This window comes from Hypoxylon trugodes (genome assembly GCF_022578975.1).
Source record: "Hypoxylon trugodes strain CBS 135444 unplaced genomic scaffold F4822scaffold_2, whole genome shotgun sequence".
Classification (NCBI taxonomy): domain Eukaryota; kingdom Fungi; phylum Ascomycota; class Sordariomycetes; order Xylariales; family Hypoxylaceae; genus Hypoxylon; species Hypoxylon trugodes.
In genome coordinates this window covers 2394599-2410905 of record NW_026250017.1, presented here as the reverse complement: position 1 = coordinate 2410905, position 16307 = coordinate 2394599, and the positions used below count along the sequence as shown (strand labels likewise).

Here is a 16307-nt window from a genome sequence, read left to right as displayed (position 1 = left end):
GCGTGTGGTTATCTGTGACACCGATCGCCGTGGCGAAGTCCTGACTCCGAGTGGCCGAACAAGTTTGTAGGTAAATAAGTAGTGAATATTCTAAGCTTTTAGGCTACTTTGCTCGGATTTGCCCCCTTACCCTTTTTTTATCTCCCCTTTTCTTATCCACGATACTTCTCAGTAATATAAAATGGAGAGAGATGGCATCTTCTGTTTCTCCGATGGGTGGTTTTTTACCCTTTCGTCTGACGAGGCCGGGGGTTTGACGCACATCATCTATTTATCTAGTAAGTGGTATCGGAACGGGGGGCACAGATGGGGATGCGAGGGATCCTTCAGGAGCGGCTGGCTAGGTACTCGGGGCCCCAAACCAACCATTATATGTCGCTTACTGCAGTGTAGAAAGATTGAAAAACTAACAGGATAGAATGCGACTATATTAATTATCTTGTGTAATACTCGAGTCAAGTAAAAAGCACTCCGTATACAGTACTGTATTACTCGTAAGTACATATTGGAGGTATTCATTGTTTTCAGCGAGTCGCCCCCAAGTCAGTAGATTTTTAGTGCATATGTTGTGCTTGTACTCGTTATAGTTAAACCCGAACAGGCCCGAGCTTGCGGATCCAATCGAGCCTAATCTCCCAACCCCCGTTCTACATTCGCCTTACGCAGATACAGTTTAGACTTTACTGTATCGAGTAGATCGACTAATAAAAAAAACCTCCTGAATTAACAGGGCCAGTGGATACATTTACAACCATCTGGGCAGCTGCTATGTTGGTGCACCGTTGCATATCCGTCATTTACGCCGAGGTGCACAATCTGACAATCTGAATAAGATATAGGGTACATGATGAGACCATCAAAAGGTTGTGGTAAGGCAGAATAAATAATGTTTATTAGCGATTAGCTCAGCCCTTTTCCTCGAGTAGAGAGGATGCACGACAGAAACCGTGGAGCACATACATAAGCGCGCGATGACGATTTTCCCAATGCCCCGTCTCCATATATCCAAAATTTCTTAAATTAGATTGTTATCCAGCAGGTTTGTGGTAACTTGTGTCAACTTAAAACATGATCACATACTCAGCCTCGCAACTTTGTGTAAATCAATAATTCCCTCCACCTATTCTGCAGATCGAGGAATAAGATAATTATTAGTCCTACTTCCATTGCGATTTTTATTTCCTAGTTTTCTAGTGAGTTAATATAAGTTAGTTTAGTTAGAACTACACGAGGGAATAGCGAGGTTATGGATTCGGTCTTAATAGCCTAACTCCCTTAGTACTGTTTAGCAGTCTAGGTACACTATTTAGGCCAAGTGTAGCACCCTTATTTCCCACTGAATAGGCACTAATGACGGAAATGCGTACAACCCGCACTAACAATTATCTCCCCCAAGCCTTGGCAGATTTAAGAGCCTTGGACTTGTTCGTGCGTGTTCGTTGGTTCGTCAATTGTGTCGACATGAGATTGCGAGATACATAGAAGGATTGGCATTTCTTTACCCCTGATGTTCGCTAAAGACATACACAAAAGGATAAGAGGTTGGTTTATCTTGGAGTTGCAACGAATGGAAGTCAACCGAACCCCGCCAAGGGGCACATCTTGTTCCCTTGATCTCTCTTAAGCTCCCTGGCATTTTCTGGGCTACTAGGTTTATGTATTGTGCTTTGTGTGTTACTTCCAGGCTACCACAAATACTATTCCCGAACGGGTTTCCACTTCGAGTTCTGGCACATTAAGACTTACAAGCCAAGCTACCCGATTAGGCTAGCCGCAAAGTTCCCGCTGCAAGTCAATAGGGTTGAACGTTGTTCCGGGAAGTAACCGACACGTCTGAGAAAAAAAGACCCCACATCTATGCGACGCGTCGATTAAGTCGCCGTTTCCCTGGCAAATTGAAAGTTTACCGGGTAGTTTAGGTGATTTTACAGTGCTGTACCTGCTGTACTTACCTGAAAATGGATTTGGAATAAGTCAACTTGCGTAATAACTAAAGCGGACTTGGAGGGTCCAAGTTATTACTACACTAGCCTCATCGACGCTGAAATTCGTCACGAATCTGTGCAAATCAATCAACCAAACCAACAATCAACCAACCACATATAAGCACCCAGACACCTATAAGTATATACCAAATGTGTACCAATGTCCCGAAACAGGGATATTAGAGGGTTCTTCGCAAACCCTGGCGGCCGTAGCAGCTCCCAATCGCTACCGGTATTCTCGTCACAGCCGGCACGGGATCCGCATTCCTCAATTTCAACCCCTAGTACACCTCCGAAACCCACAACGAAACCTCGCGATCGGACCGAAGAGATTAAGGGTTCCGATGATGACGGCGATTCTGACGACTCACTTGAGTCCATATCCGCCTTTATTGAACGGAAAGCCGGACCCGCACCCTACCAAAGAGATCCGAATCTAGCTACTCCCACAGCTAAGAGGATAGCTTCTAGTTCTACTTCACACCTTAAATCCCCTTTGACCATACAGCCCAAACAGAAATTTAGTCTGAGGGATTTGATAAAACATGCTCAACAGTCTGATCGAGTAGATGAAAGTGCCAGGCGAGCTGATGAACTTATCAACCAAAGTGAAGACGATAGCGACAATAGCCAAATCCTGACGGATGTGCAAAATGACCCAACTCTCTTACAAAAGACAGCAAAGGAACTCCTAAACAATGACGATAGTGAAGATACGAAAGGCGACAAGCTCGTAAGGGCTATGAATCGCACCAAAGTCGATGGTATTCGCAAGCAATGTTACTTCTTCAACTTAGAACAGCCTTTGATCAAGCCGCCAAGAGCACTATTCCCACAGAAGGGGGCGAAAGGATGTTGGAGCTGCCTAGCTAATTCAAGTACACGAAACCAAGCCATCATATTAGGTTTACCTCACACTATCGCCTCTAAAGGCAGAACACTGCCAGATGAGCTATTGCTCTGGATCCTCAACGAAGTTTGCGTGGAGAAAAATGCTCAGCTGCGCATGCAGTACTGCAACCTAGTGACTTTGTGTCCTAGTAGTATCACTCGCCTTGTCACAGATGTCCAGTTATACTCCATGCTCGAGAAGTTGGGTGGCCCTAAGTACCCCCGAAAGCAAGATGCTGTCAAGTTTCAGAGTGTGCAGAAAGTAGAAGATCTATATCGTCGGAGGGATTGGACGGGTCTTGTAGCTTTCCTGGAACTCCTAGAGCAGATGGCTCCAAGATTGAAAACACAAAATGTAATAGGGGCAATTCTACTCTTACTACGCATGGGTCTCGATCCCCTTGTTAGTACAACAGTCCGTTCTGAGCATGCCGCGGCAATGGAAGCTCTCGTCGAGGCTATATCGAGGTTAAATACACATCGATGGAACGAAGCCGTAAGTTCAATCTCCTTCCCATGATATGTCATATGAGCTAATACTTGTTAAGTGCAACACGATATCCTCATACATATACAAAAGCGTAGACGAACCTCTACACCAAGTCATTCCCATCAGCCATACGCCCACAACCACAGCTAAGCTCTTGGACTTACGACGGCGTATGGCAGCCGTAACTCTCTTCCGAGACCCAGAACTGGGTAGTAAACCAGTCGACGAAACTCTAACATTAAACGATATTATGGAACGCTTGGACTCAGACGATTTCCGTGTCGGAGCAACCAACGACTTCGACAACCTGCGAGCGCTCGTTACACTCCTCGACATCGTCATTAGTGGTGCGGGTTTCCTCAAACGACAGCACTCAACCAACGAAGATGCAGATCGCAAGTTCGACGCAGACATCGATAGGTTGACATTCAGATTAAAACTGATCCATGACAAGATCCACGATAGTACTGTCTTATCCCGCAAGATGGCGAAAGCCTGTATCGACTTATTGTCCAAGAGGTTAACCTACTCGGTTCGCACGCGGCCTCCGCCGAAGACCAGTATATTCGATCCGGAGCCAAAGGAGGATACGAATATCCCGAAGCAGCGGGCCTTTATGAAGAACTGGGCTCAGAAGAAGGCAGAACGAAATGCTGCTGCGTTAGCTAGTAAAAGTGGTGATGTAAACGGTAGCAAGAAATGAATTGTGTTGATTAGATATAATAGGAATATATGGATATGAGCATGTGAAATGGATTTGGTTGTTTTATTGATGTGGATTGGACGTTCTTACAAACGCCTCATGTTATGATATACAGCAGCCTTTCTAATGAGTACCACAACCAAGAGCATGGTATACATATTCCTATGCTGGATGCAACCCCACTGAGTGACCCTCGAGCGGGAAGCTTCTCTCCAACGTAATTTCTGTCCTGCCTGCTGACGTCCTGCGTTGATCTGATATGTTTGTATTTCCGCACACTGAAGTATAACCCGCGAAGCAAAATCTCTTAATCATAGAACTTTCGGTTGGGGTTCTTTCCGAATAGCGTCTCTCGCACGGCGGGTAGACCGCTCGATTGTAGGAGTAGTAGTCTTTCGTCGAAGGTGTTGTTGATATCGATCTTGCCTTGGCCGCCTACAATTATAACACCGCCGGAGCTATTTGTACGATCCATTGTCAGCTTATCACGTCCCTGTCTGCCTAGAAATAGAAGAAAATATCATAAACTTACCTGCCATCCGGTAACGGATGCTCCTCGTCAATCGTAACCTTAGTCTCCTTGCCTGTACTACTCTTATACTCGGCCTCCGCATCCTTAATAGCATCCTTCAAAACCGCATAATCGGCCTTTCGTCCACGGACCTGGATATCCTTCTCAGTAAGAGCATACAAACCCTCCAGCAACAAATTCTTAAGCGTAACACGGTACTTCGCGGTATCCTTCGCACCGTCCGCGAGACGCTTAGCAGCGGCATCGAAGATATCATCGAGTAGGTGCTGGCGGGCGGCGAGAACCTTAAGTCGGGTCTTGTTGGCAACGGTCGATCGCGTGATTTGCTGCGACATGGCGGCTTGCTTCAGCTTCTTGGCGTGGGCGGCGTCGATGGCGTCGGTGTCCTGACGCACGAGTTTGGATTTTTCGATGCTGAATTCTTCGTTCGCTTTGATTTCGATCTCGCGCGCTTTTTCGAGGGCTTCCTGCTTGATGAAGGCGGTCATCTTGCGGAGCTCTTGTCCGACCTGTTATCCCATGGTGCTTCGTTAGCATGGATGTTACTAGTCATTGCGGTGTGCTTCCGGCTTCTTTTGAGTTTCGATATCGTTTCTAGTGTTTGTGCTCATGGGTGGTTCTTATTGAGATTGCTTGTGTGAACGAAGAGATTATTTACCTGGTCGTCGGACAAGGCGTGGACTTGCGACATCTTGAGAGCAGTATGAGGTTGCTCGTTGGTGGGAAGTAGCTAGGTTGTGGAGGTCTCTCGATCTCAGCAAGGCATATAAGCAATCCACACGATGGATGTTTGCTCCGAGCTCGATAGGTAGCACGGGAAGTGATTGTAGGTTGATAGAAGGTAGTGGGTCACACAAGAGCTCTTCAGCTGTAATGTGATGTGATGGGCGATGTTGAGTTAATTGATAGAACCTTGGTCTGGTGACATATGAACGTTATGTACAAATACGGAGCCTTCCCGTGGAGCTTAAATCTTTAGCTGCTGAGAGGCTACACCCTTTGTAGACGATGTACGTAAAATAACACCAGCCACTCAACGTCAAATAGGGCCTCAACCTTCTAAAGCTCCCCCTGTAGATACCTGTGGGTACCTGTGGCTAGTGAAACTAAACCCGCTGTAACCCCACTAAGTCAGGTATGGTAGTAACTGCAGGCGGTAAACTGCAAGAGCCGAAGTCTGGTGGCTCCTGCAGAATGACTTCGTGTCTAGTCAGCCAGCATTAACACTTGATGTCCATCAATTGGGGTGATTTATTGCTTCACTGCAACGCTACTATAATGGCACAGGTATAATAATAAGGCTAGAACAGCTGTCAGCGTGGTATAGAGATCTTCAAGGTTTGTGTTGTCAAGTCTTTAATTCCTTAGTTCCTATTCCTAAAACAGCCGTCGGGTTCAAATCGACCCCATTACCTCATAACCCTTAAATAGAGTTTGGTGATACCGTTTTTAACCTTTTTTTTACATGCATTAGGTACCTTATTCATACATGTACATCTATGTATGTGTTTCCTTCCACTTTCTACATCTTCAGATCTAATCCACCAGTCTTTTAACAACCTTCCATTTTTTTCTTTCGCCAAACCAAAACTAAATCATTATCATATTATAATCATCCATACGCCCAATACAATCAATTACCCCGGCCATAATTGATGGATTGATTCCCCTTTCGTTCAAATAGTCATACCAGAAAAAGAGTGCGAACGGAATCGCTCAACTCAACAGATTGACGCCCATCCACTTCTTCTAGCCACACCCCCCTGTCCTGACCTGGTCTCGAAACGGCGTCATTGAGCTCACCGTATTATCACCTTCATCTATCGAACCCTGCGCATAACTAGATCGTGTCGAATTCTACTTCCATTGTGACTCAATCTCTTCTTTGTTTTATTTGTATTATATCGAATACGACCCAAATATATCCCATCGTACCGTCGTTTGTCGCATCCAGAACTTAAGAGGAGGACATAATAGATTGAGGTGCTCCCGAGACATAGGCCCATGGGCAACCGAGGTAGTCTTTCATCTAGCGACTGTCGCGGATGAACTGACGAAAACTCTGTCAGAATGGGAGTACTCGGCGATGTCTCCCCAGGAGGCACCATAGCGGTAGGTTCTACCACTTGAAGATCGCATTATTCCCCTCCGTCGCTAACATAGTGTCTCGTCGCAGATCGGTATTATCGTCGGTCTCATATCCACGAGCGTCCAGTCCCTCGGCCTCACCTTACAGCGAAAATCGCATATGCTCGAAGACGAAAAATATCCACTCGAATTCCAAAGACCTGCGTATCGAAGGCGAAGATGGCAGTTGGGGATGGGCATGTTTATTATATCCAACATATTCGGAAGTACCATTCAGATCTCTACCCTTCCGTTACCAGTCCTTTCAGCCCTCCAAGCCGCCGGGCTAGTATTCAACTCTGTATGCGCGACATTAATATTAGGCGAACCTTTTACGCAATGGTCCTTCTACGGAACCGCGCTGGTTACTACCGGGGCGGCACTAATTGCGACATTCGGCGCGATACCTTCTCCGGCACATAGTTTACAAGAGTTATTGGATTTGCTTGGTAGATGGCCTTTCATCCTATGGATGTCACTCCAGGGCGTCCTCGTTATCTCAATGGCGGTTGTCATCGACCTTGTCAACCATTTTAGCAGTCTTTCGCAGAATTCGAGATTCCGACTAGCACGCGGCCTCGTATTCGGTTGTATCAGCGGCATTCTGTCGGCTCATTCTCTATTATTCGCAAAATCCGCCGTCGAGTTGGTTATTAGGACGATTGCTGATGGCGACAACCAATTCCTGCATTGGGAATCTTGGATGATTGTCTTTGGACTCGTTGCCTTGGCCTTGAGCCAACTGTATTACCTTCACCGTGGATTGAAGCTAGTATCCACATCTGTATTATATCCCCTTGTGTTTTGCATTTACAACATCATCGCTATTTTGGATGGTTTGATATACTTCCGACAAACGGACCTCATTACACCCTTACACGGCGGACTCATCGCATTAGGTACCGTCATCCTATTATCTGGAGTTTTAGCCTTATCATGGCGCCTCAGCGACGAGCAGCACCCTCCTGCTGTAGGACAGTCATCCCTAGCTCCAGGATTAGGACTTGTGGAGGATACAGAAGGAGAAGAGTCATCCCCTGCAGACACTGACTCCGTTGGTGCGGCTGAAGAGGCCGTGCCAGCAACATATAACACATTCGCGCCGGTTGGAGAGACCACGCCTCTCACGCCAGGCCGCAAGCCGTCGACTCGTTGGTATGAACGCGCACAAATATGGGACGAACTAGAAGATCAAGATACACCAAGACCATCATTTAGTAGATACAGGTCTAGCACTATACCAGATAGCGCAATTGGCGAAAGTACACCATTAATGGGGGATCGAAGGGTCATCTCGGGAGAATCCACGTTATCGCTTAGTGCGGCTGAGCAAGGTGGAGATTCACCGAGAAAAATATTCAGACGACGGAGAAAGTCAACAGGTTTCCCAGGTTTTACAGCGCGCAAACACGTCCGACGGAAGAGTTCAGCCAGCGCAGGAGTTCAGGATACCCTGGGTGGATTTCTGAGGCTGAGGTGGTGGCGTGGGAAACACAGTAATCACTCAGACGTAGCGGTAGCGAGCTCGCCGGGGAGTGGGAGTCAAAGAAGACAGTCCTGGGTCTGGAGTCCATCGAGGCAGCAACACCCCGATGATCAACCCGAGGACAACGGTGAGAGGAGGGACTATAATCAGAGGTCGCGACCAGAAAGCCCCAGAGGCGATGACGCTGTTTAATAAGACGTTGAAAATGCCAGATTATACATGCATATAGGATGGGATGCACAATGATACACGTGGGCTGGATAGCCTGGCGATTTCTTTCAAGACAATAAGACTTATTCAGCGAACTTGGCCAATTTTCGGATTTGACAGACTTTGAATACTACAGGTGACTTGACTATGATTCCTTTTTAGTGTCTGGATAGCTAGGTATAGCAGTAAGTTGCGAAGGGGCGGCGTTTGGGGGTCACAGTGGCAGTCCTGTTGCGCCGTACAGTACGTACGGCGAATGTCCCACATGATCTATATCCCGAGGCGCAACGCACGATCCGCTAATGATAAATTGACCAGTCAGAACACCTGAGTGACTTCACAGTTTAAGACATGAAAGCGCTGTTTAGAGGGCCGAGCCGGCGCATTCATATGAGCGAAATTTCATCTGATCTGAGACATCTCGTTGATCAGCTGCGATATCATTCGTGAACATCAATTAACTAAGCCACTATCCCTACATCAAAATAGACATAAATTCAAGGGGATTAGGTTACATCCGAACAGTCCGTTATAGTCAAGATACCACACGTGGAAAGCTGGGCCTATATGTTGGCCTACACTAGATCCCATCCCGCCTCGTCCACTGATATGTGACTAGATCAGTCCCCGAAATGTCGGTAATTGATATTCGACAAATCCAGATCTGCTGTCAGGTCAAATCTATAATGCAACTCCATACATCAGATTTTGGTCTGGTTTTTCTGCTTTGGGGCGTGAGCTGAGCCTAGCTTGGTATAGAATAAGGCACATAGGTATGTAAGCAGACTATCTAGCCTCAATTGATTACTCAATTTTGACGACTACAGTCCTAATTCGGGTATCGACTAAGCGTAAGAACACCGTGCTCAATATACTCGTTGCACAGCAGATGGCATACATGTTTGTGGGACGACTCATAGATTCTCCGGCCTGCTCTTCTTGGGGTTTGGAAACTTGACTCGTTTTATGTAGGCTGTTAACGTACGTTAATATGTATGCGAAACTGACCTCAAATAAAAAAGATTCTTGTTTAATCGAGACTACTAGGAGCGCGGGTGTAGCACTATGGTTTAGCTTCCGCAACTGCTTCGATCCGCCTAATAGATTTATTCTTCGTTGACCACCTAATCGACCAATAATGACAAGGGAACCTTACCGAGTATTGATTCTCTCTGATTCACTAGCGCTTAGGCGCCCCTGTGTCGGCTTACTTGTCAGGGGCAATAGTTCCAAGATGGTGACCTTGCTTGAAGGCGGCGTATTATGCAAGTCATGTGCATTGTCATGGTACTATACCTGAGGTGAGTCTCTAGAAATACCTAGGTAAGGTATGTAAATTTGGACATACTCCTTTTGATAGACTCGCCCCGAATAGTCAACATACCAGCTTCTAGTAACGTAAGCATGTTCGCTTTATTGAAGTGTAAGCTCTAGATGGAGACATACAGACAGACCTCTGTGAGACCTTCCTCAAAGCTCACTACAGGAAATAGTCGGTGATGAGATTCTCCGCGGCCCCATAGCCGAGGAAAAAGGCGGGATAAGATCGATATTGTCGTTGACGCCGTCTACCCCTTTCATCTCGGGTGATAGCGTTAGTCAGTCCAATAAGCAAATCGGTGTAGCGCCATCAGGTTCGTGGAGGAATTTTGAGGGTCTTACAAGCCGGACATCATGAGAACAACGAGGGCAATACTTCGCGGCCGTAGAGCAAGTAGAAGATGAAAGTTGTAGGACCTCAAGCAGTATATATAGACCATCAAGACGACCTCTCCTTGATATTCAGTCTTTATCTTCAGCAGCTCAAATAAGAACTTCACAGCTTCACTCTTCAGCAATCACCACTACCATTACCACCACCACAACTCAAAACACAAAAAACCTCCCAGCCCCCCTTTAAAAACCGCAAAAATGGTCTCCCTAACCACCACCCTCCTCACCTTAGCCCTAGGCGCAAGCCAAGCCCTGGCCTACGCCGGCGACATGACATACTACACGCCCGGGCTCGGGGCCTGCGGAAAATGGAACTCAGAATCCGACCACATCGTCGCATTAGCACCCGCGCAATACGGCTACGACGCCAACCCCAACAAGGCCAAAGTCTGCGGACGGAAGATAAACATCCACTACGGGGACAAGACCGCAACCGCTACTGTGACTGATAAGTGCCCTGAGTGCGCTTCTGGATCTATCGATGTTAGTCCCGCTGTTTTCAAGGAGCTCGCTTCGCTTGATGCGGGACGTGTTCAGGTTACTTGGAACTACGCTTAAAGTAGCGTGTTGAATACGGAGAAGATGGTGTGGTTGTGGGGTGTTTAGATAGTTAGAATGGGGTATGGGTGGTTGGACTTGGCTATAGATGGGGGCAACGGGAACGGGGTCGGATGGGGGCGAAGGAGTAGACGGGATTTAGAAACGTTCGTTACACTTCAGTTCTTTGTACTGTTTATAGATCCACTGAATATACATATCGGCTAGCCACTTCGCTGTTTTCCTATACATAATAATATCGGGTAGTTCGTGAGGACGAGTCCAATATAGTAAAGGCAGGACGACAGGCTGTTGTCTATGATGGGTATAGATCTATGAGAGATGAGAAAACCTGCAGGTCGGAGAGTCTAGTACATAAATTACCAACTCCGAACCACTTTGCTGCATCCGAAAAATTCGGACCTGCCAAAACGCCAAATAATGCTACCAAGCCAAGTTACGAGCATAATCTCGTAGGCATAAACCTGTAGTGCTTCTGGGTAGCACGTATATCATTAAATCCCCCATCGTCGTCTCTTTTCGGCCATGGCCATATCCGCCTTCTTCATGTTGAGGCGTCTCAACATTTCGCGATTTCTAGGATCTAAGAGTCCCACATTTCCTTCGTCATGGAACCAGTGGTACTCGTTGTCTAGACCCTTTCTATCTTCGCCTTGCATCTTTACGCGCTGGACCTTTTTCAGCTTCGCGAGCCCATATTTGCATACTATGAGCGAGAATATGATAGAAGCGCCGGTTACGGCACCGAATCCCCAGTGCGTTTCTTCGATGAAATTTTCTAGATTCATTCCGTAAAGACCAGCAATGAATGTGCCCATGGCTAAACCAAGCGTCCCTACGCTGAATTTCAGGTCCAAGAGCATGAGGGAGTTGCGGTTTGCGTCAAGAATTGCACGAATACTATAGATAGTAATTAGCTTGATACCATAGTTAGGTCCCGACTGAGCAACCTGAGCCGACTTACATCTCTTCAGTGTTCCGAATGCTTGACACTAAATTCTGTGCTTCCTGGACGATTTCATCGCAGAGTTTATGATAAGATTCCAGTAGCATCTCAACCTCGGTGTGGTCATCGAGGTTGCGATGGAGGTCATGTGTTTTTTCCGTTAGGTACATGCTCGCTAAGTCATCGTCGGCTTCAAGGAGCTCCTCAATGGCGTCACGGACAAGCTTTGCCTTTTGTTCAAAGGTGCTGACTCGCTTGGACAGGACCAAGAGAATGCGCAACTTGTGCCGATCGATATCATCCTCAAGCTCGCTCAATATACGGATTACCGGTTCGCGAACTGCCTCAAAATCTGCTTCCAATTCTTGGGTTACGGATTGAAGGACCGCTTCCAAAGCACGGAATTCGTATGGTAAATTGGTATTCCCAGGAGTTGCTTTTTGTTGTAGTTTCCCCTGTAAATCATACATAAATGCAGACTGGGGATAGGAGGCTTTGGACCCGTATACATCGAATAAGAGGACGCGATTGTATTTGATTAACACTTTGAGGTGAAGTAAGTTCAATAGGATAGCTGTCGGTCGAACGAGGATATGCGGTAGGTTGGAAGAATCGATCTTTCGCAAATCGCGGGGCAGCAGGCCAAACTATGTCGAATCAGCTACCATTTTTCTCGTAGGACTTATACTAGACAAACCCTTGCGATAAGTTCGCTCTTTTTAAATTCTCCGTCCACCAATATAACATTTCCGTTCTCGTCAACTTCGGTGCATCGTAGTCGTGGTTCTAAAGCCGCTTTTTGACTGAGCTGGCGTCGCATGTTAAACATGGAATTGTTATCGGCTCTATCTGCATCCGGCAGGTCATCAGGCTCTAAAGGTTTGGCGTTTTTGCCTGTCCCAAATCCCCAGAGCCTCTCTCGCCAAGTCGGTGGACACGGGGTTGACGGTCGATTCGACGAATTGTATCGTACGGTTATATTCGGAGAGAAATACGGTAGACTCTTCTTGCGAACATTCTTTGGAGCTTGGCCTTGTTGTAGGAGCGAATCCAAGTCCAATATTCCAGCTTGTAATGGGGCGTCTTGAGAAACTTCCGACGTATCTGCTCGTGAAGCCCTTGAATATCTTTTAGCAGCGCATAACACCTTGCGCGGAACTTGGCCTAAGCGAGCAGTACTGTCATGGTTTGGATTGAAGAAGCTTAGATTTTCTGATTGCAATCGGAGAAACCTAAGAAGCCGGATAGAGGGTACTGGTGGGTGTAACGACGCCATTTTCCGTGAGGTCTTAGTTAACAGACGGGGTGATGATCATCAAGGGCGGGGCGAATTCATTGTCATTGTCTATACAGGTGAAAAGACATAAACGAAAAAAAAGAAAAAGAAAAAAGAAAACGTATCGATATACTAAAAAATATTTAGAATTTAGAAATATTTAGGTAGTCGATTGAAGCTTCAAACTAGCAGCTAGACCACTGCAAGGTAAACTTTTAGATCATCGGACCCATACTTTCGGTCCGCTCTGAATCCCGGCTGATTGGACCATGCGGGCAGGTGGGGGAATTATTACAGTGCCCGAAGTTTTTCCTTCCCTGTACAGTACCTAGGTACCTAGGTACATAGAGTTTCCTTTTTCATATTTCATATTCCCAAATGTACCTAGGTACCTTTCTACTCTTCACTCTTCACAACTCGACCCTTATCACCAACAACATTCTCCGCGTTGTTCATTTCTTACATCATAATTGATGGAATTGACACCTCTGAAAGTCCGCGGTAAAGGACGCCGTCTTGATGCGCCCACCGCAGCGCCTCGACGCAAAAGACGTAAAATCAAGCCAAAAAACCTACTAGAATCTCGTATGGAGAAGGCGTCGTGGCTCGAGAAAGTCCCCTTGGAAATAATGGAACAAATATTTTGGCTGTCCGGAAACGTCAACTTGCCCCGTTCTAGCCCTCTCATCGGAAAACTACTTTCTGGAAAGTCTACTCTACGTGAGACTCTCATCAGTGCCTTCGACCCTTCCTGGGATTGGTATTTTGGAGTTACTGGGATAATGGATTACAACGACATCCTCCTTGATATTGGTGACCCCGAGTTTCAGGTATGAGCAATACTTGAAATCTGCCCCTAGATCATTAGCTAATTGTAAATAGTCTAGTCTTCTGGAATGCCCATGGGCTGATATCTCTTTCATTCTTGAATGCTGGGATCTTTGGGTCCGACGACGTGCGAAAAAGCCTTTCCGCCTCAAACATATTAGGCCGTGGGGTGATCCAGATAATATCTGGAACGTCATGGGAGAAGATGAGCATTTGCTCGTCGACCCACAAAAAGCGAGCCATTGTTTTTATCATGATTATGCTGCATTCCGGCAAATCGAAGAACTCAACAAGGAGACTCTTTCCCATTTTGGAGATGAGCCGAGGGGTGAGAGATTCAGACAATTGCACTCGGATACCCGAATACCGGATTCCTTATTTATGTCGCCTTTAGATGGCGATGCGCTCCAGAAATTCTTCTGGTTGGTTCGAGCTGGGGTTCATTTGTCCTCTGAACAGACTTGGGAAGTCACTCTGCAGGCCTTCCGTCATGCCGTGCCGCAGGAATCCCCTCGCCCCGGTCAGCTCAATTTGACAGTAGTTAGGCTACTCGATGCTCTAATGGCCTTCGTTAAGTGGCCAGAGCACATTCTTGATGCCGAAATTGAAAGAATCGACTCCCTTAGGTCTCTCACAGAGGATGCTAAGGAAGCCAACCCTCCGTCGGCATTGACACGTGAAGCGTTCGGTTACAATTACATCCACAAGAGGTTAATTAGAGCACGCCAATCTGACGGAAACGAATACTTTTAACGCCCAAGAGGAAAAAAGGCAAGAGTAGGATCCAGCAATGTATTCAACAATTCCTTACACTCAAGGAATCCCGGATTGCGCATTGGGTAAGTTCATTCAAGCACTCCGACCTCCAGAACTCCGGGGTTCCTGAACTGCGGGTCTCCTCAACTCCGGCTCTCCTTTCCAGGACATAGTCGGATCCAATAGGTCGACTAAAATATTTTCTTGTCAGAATATTAATATTGACTACAGGTCTGGCTTCGCAGGATGATTCCAAGGGTTGAACAATGTTATACCAAGACCTTTAAATATGCACGATGCGGTTCAGCGGCTAATGGTTTCGGCCGAAATTCCCACCTTGGTGAAATCTACCACGTAAGTGGCTCACGCTACCGTCATCTTTTCATTTTTTCCCTCTATATTAGGAGTTGAATTCTGATTGGAAAATTGCCTGATAGGTATACTACCCAGATATCACAATGTGATAAGCTTACTGGCTGGATCACGGGCAAAGATCTCCAGCGTAGCATGCGGTGTCCGGGGATCGCAAGAAGGAGCCTAGTCCCCGCTATACGTCCACTCCATTAGCCCCGCTACATACGTGTGTTGCGAAATCATGCCAACTTGCGATTGAATTTGTTTTACGACAAGAATTGATGATGCTTAGACTAGTCGCCCGAAATGTCGCACTATATATTGGCCCCCTCGTCGAAGAGACGAGCTCAGTCTCATCGCACAGTGTATACTTATTTCCGGCACGTTCTCTACCCTCGAATAAATAGAGTCATTACTAGGATGGTCGGCCTGCTCAACTCCGATTACGCTGAGATTTTTAGCTATACGGATAGGAATGATATCACGGACGTAGTAGCTCTTCGAAAGTCAGTCAATGAACTGCTCGTAGCGGCTACTGCTGGTATTCCATGGCCCGAAGGCATGGAGGAAAGCACATATTCTACCAATTCATTGGACGGAACTCCTTTCAAGATACATCGCTTTTTACCGCATTCATTGCAAAAGGGAATTGAAGCAGGCCCTCAGAGAGCCGTTGTATTTGCGTTTGGTGGCGGTCTAATTGCCGGTGGTGTGGAAGTCTCAAGACCGGTTATCGCTAAGCTTGCGGACTTAAGTCAATCGCAAGTCTTTGCGCCTCAATACCGTCTCGGACCAGAGCATCCAACTCGGGGTGTTGAGGATGTGTACTCGACCATTCAATGGTTACACGTTAACGCTAAACGCCTCAATATCGACCCCGAGCGTATTGTCCTATATGGCCAGAGCGCAGGGGGAGGCATTGCAGCCGGCGCTGCCCTGATGGCACGAGATAAGGAATTAAGCCCACCGATCGCAGGTCAATGCCTTAGATACCCGATGTTGGACGATCGGACGACCATGGATGAGAGCGATCCAAGATGGAAGTTCTTGACGCATTCCGTAGCTTCCAACGACATAGGGTGGAAGTGTTACCTCGGTGGAAAGGAGCGATGTAAGCTTGCCATACATACATCCCTTTGATATATGCCGGCTCACTTAATTCAATAGTGGAGAGAATCGCCGACGATATATCGTGTTACGCTGCACCCGCTCGTGCAACCAACCTACACGGCTTACCGCCGGCTCACATCGGCGTCGGTAGTCTTGATCTCTTCAGAGATGAGGACTTGGCATACGCGGCTGGGCTTGTGATGGCTGACGTTGGCGTCGATTTCATCCTGTACCCCGGTGTTCCTCACGGCTTTGACTTAAACCCTGCCATTGACTTGGGTAACACAATGTGGGATAAAGAGGTCAGATGGATTACGAATTTTTGATGGTATCCATGATTTA

General features: G+C 46.8%; 7 protein-coding genes across 7 annotated transcripts; 5 read left to right on the top strand and 2 right to left on the bottom strand.

Moving 5' to 3' along the window:
* Window positions 1–2066: 2066 nt before the first annotated feature.
* Window positions 2067–4333, top strand: F4822DRAFT_129471 (uncharacterized protein). Its single transcript, XM_051452684.1, has 2 exons — window positions 2067–3372; window positions 3425–4333. Exons 1-2 carry the CDS (start codon window positions 2146–2148, stop codon window positions 4067–4069), a joined length of 1872 nt encoding a protein of 623 aa, XP_051318210.1. The 5' UTR covers window positions 2067–2145; the 3' UTR covers window positions 4070–4333.
* Window positions 3887–5593, bottom strand: F4822DRAFT_129464 (ATPase, V1/A1 complex, subunit E). The gene is made up of 3 exons (XM_051452683.1): window positions 5260–5593; window positions 4602–5110; window positions 3887–4527 (listed from the first exon to the last, which is right to left on the bottom strand). The coding sequence occupies exons 1-3, from the start codon at window positions 5290–5292 to the stop codon at window positions 4377–4379; spliced, it is 693 nt and encodes a 230-aa protein (XP_051318209.1). The 5' UTR covers window positions 5293–5593; the 3' UTR covers window positions 3887–4376.
* A 1078-nt stretch (window positions 5594–6671) lies between these two features.
* F4822DRAFT_425645 (uncharacterized protein) lies at window positions 6672–8406 on the top strand (the record flags this gene model as incomplete). Its single annotated transcript, XM_051460377.1, has 2 exons — window positions 6672–6713; window positions 6778–8406. The coding sequence occupies 2 exons, from the start codon at window positions 6672–6674 to the stop codon at window positions 8404–8406; spliced, it is 1671 nt and encodes a 556-aa protein (XP_051318208.1).
* Window positions 8407–10241: 1835 nt separating this feature from the next.
* On the top strand, window positions 10242–10799 carry F4822DRAFT_391031 (RlpA-like double-psi beta-barrel-protein domain-containing protein-containing protein). The gene has a single exon (XM_051457086.1). It carries the CDS (start codon window positions 10336–10338, stop codon window positions 10693–10695), a length of 360 nt encoding a protein of 119 aa, XP_051318207.1. The 5' UTR covers window positions 10242–10335; the 3' UTR covers window positions 10696–10799.
* On the bottom strand, window positions 10800–13090 carry F4822DRAFT_391030 (cora-domain-containing protein). Its single transcript, XM_051457085.1, has 3 exons — window positions 12339–13090; window positions 11660–12288; window positions 10800–11595 (listed from the first exon to the last, which is right to left on the bottom strand). The coding sequence occupies exons 1-3, from the start codon at window positions 12915–12917 to the stop codon at window positions 11190–11192; spliced, it is 1614 nt and encodes a 537-aa protein (XP_051318206.1). The 5' UTR covers window positions 12918–13090; the 3' UTR covers window positions 10800–11189.
* Window positions 13091–13111: 21 nt separating this feature from the next.
* F4822DRAFT_129360 (uncharacterized protein) lies at window positions 13112–14945 on the top strand. The gene is made up of 4 exons (XM_051452682.1): window positions 13112–13747; window positions 13800–14584; window positions 14733–14855; window positions 14939–14945. Exons 1-2 carry the CDS (start codon window positions 13391–13393, stop codon window positions 14496–14498), a joined length of 1056 nt encoding a protein of 351 aa, XP_051318205.1. The 5' UTR covers window positions 13112–13390; the 3' UTR covers window positions 14499–14584; window positions 14733–14855; window positions 14939–14945.
* Window positions 14946–15275: 330 nt separating this feature from the next.
* F4822DRAFT_425641 (Alpha/Beta hydrolase protein) lies at window positions 15276–16291 on the top strand (the record flags this gene model as incomplete). Its single annotated transcript, XM_051460376.1, has 2 exons — window positions 15276–15966; window positions 16023–16291. 2 exons carry the CDS (start codon window positions 15276–15278, stop codon window positions 16289–16291), a joined length of 960 nt encoding a protein of 319 aa, XP_051318204.1.
* Window positions 16292–16307: the final 16 nt, after the last annotated feature.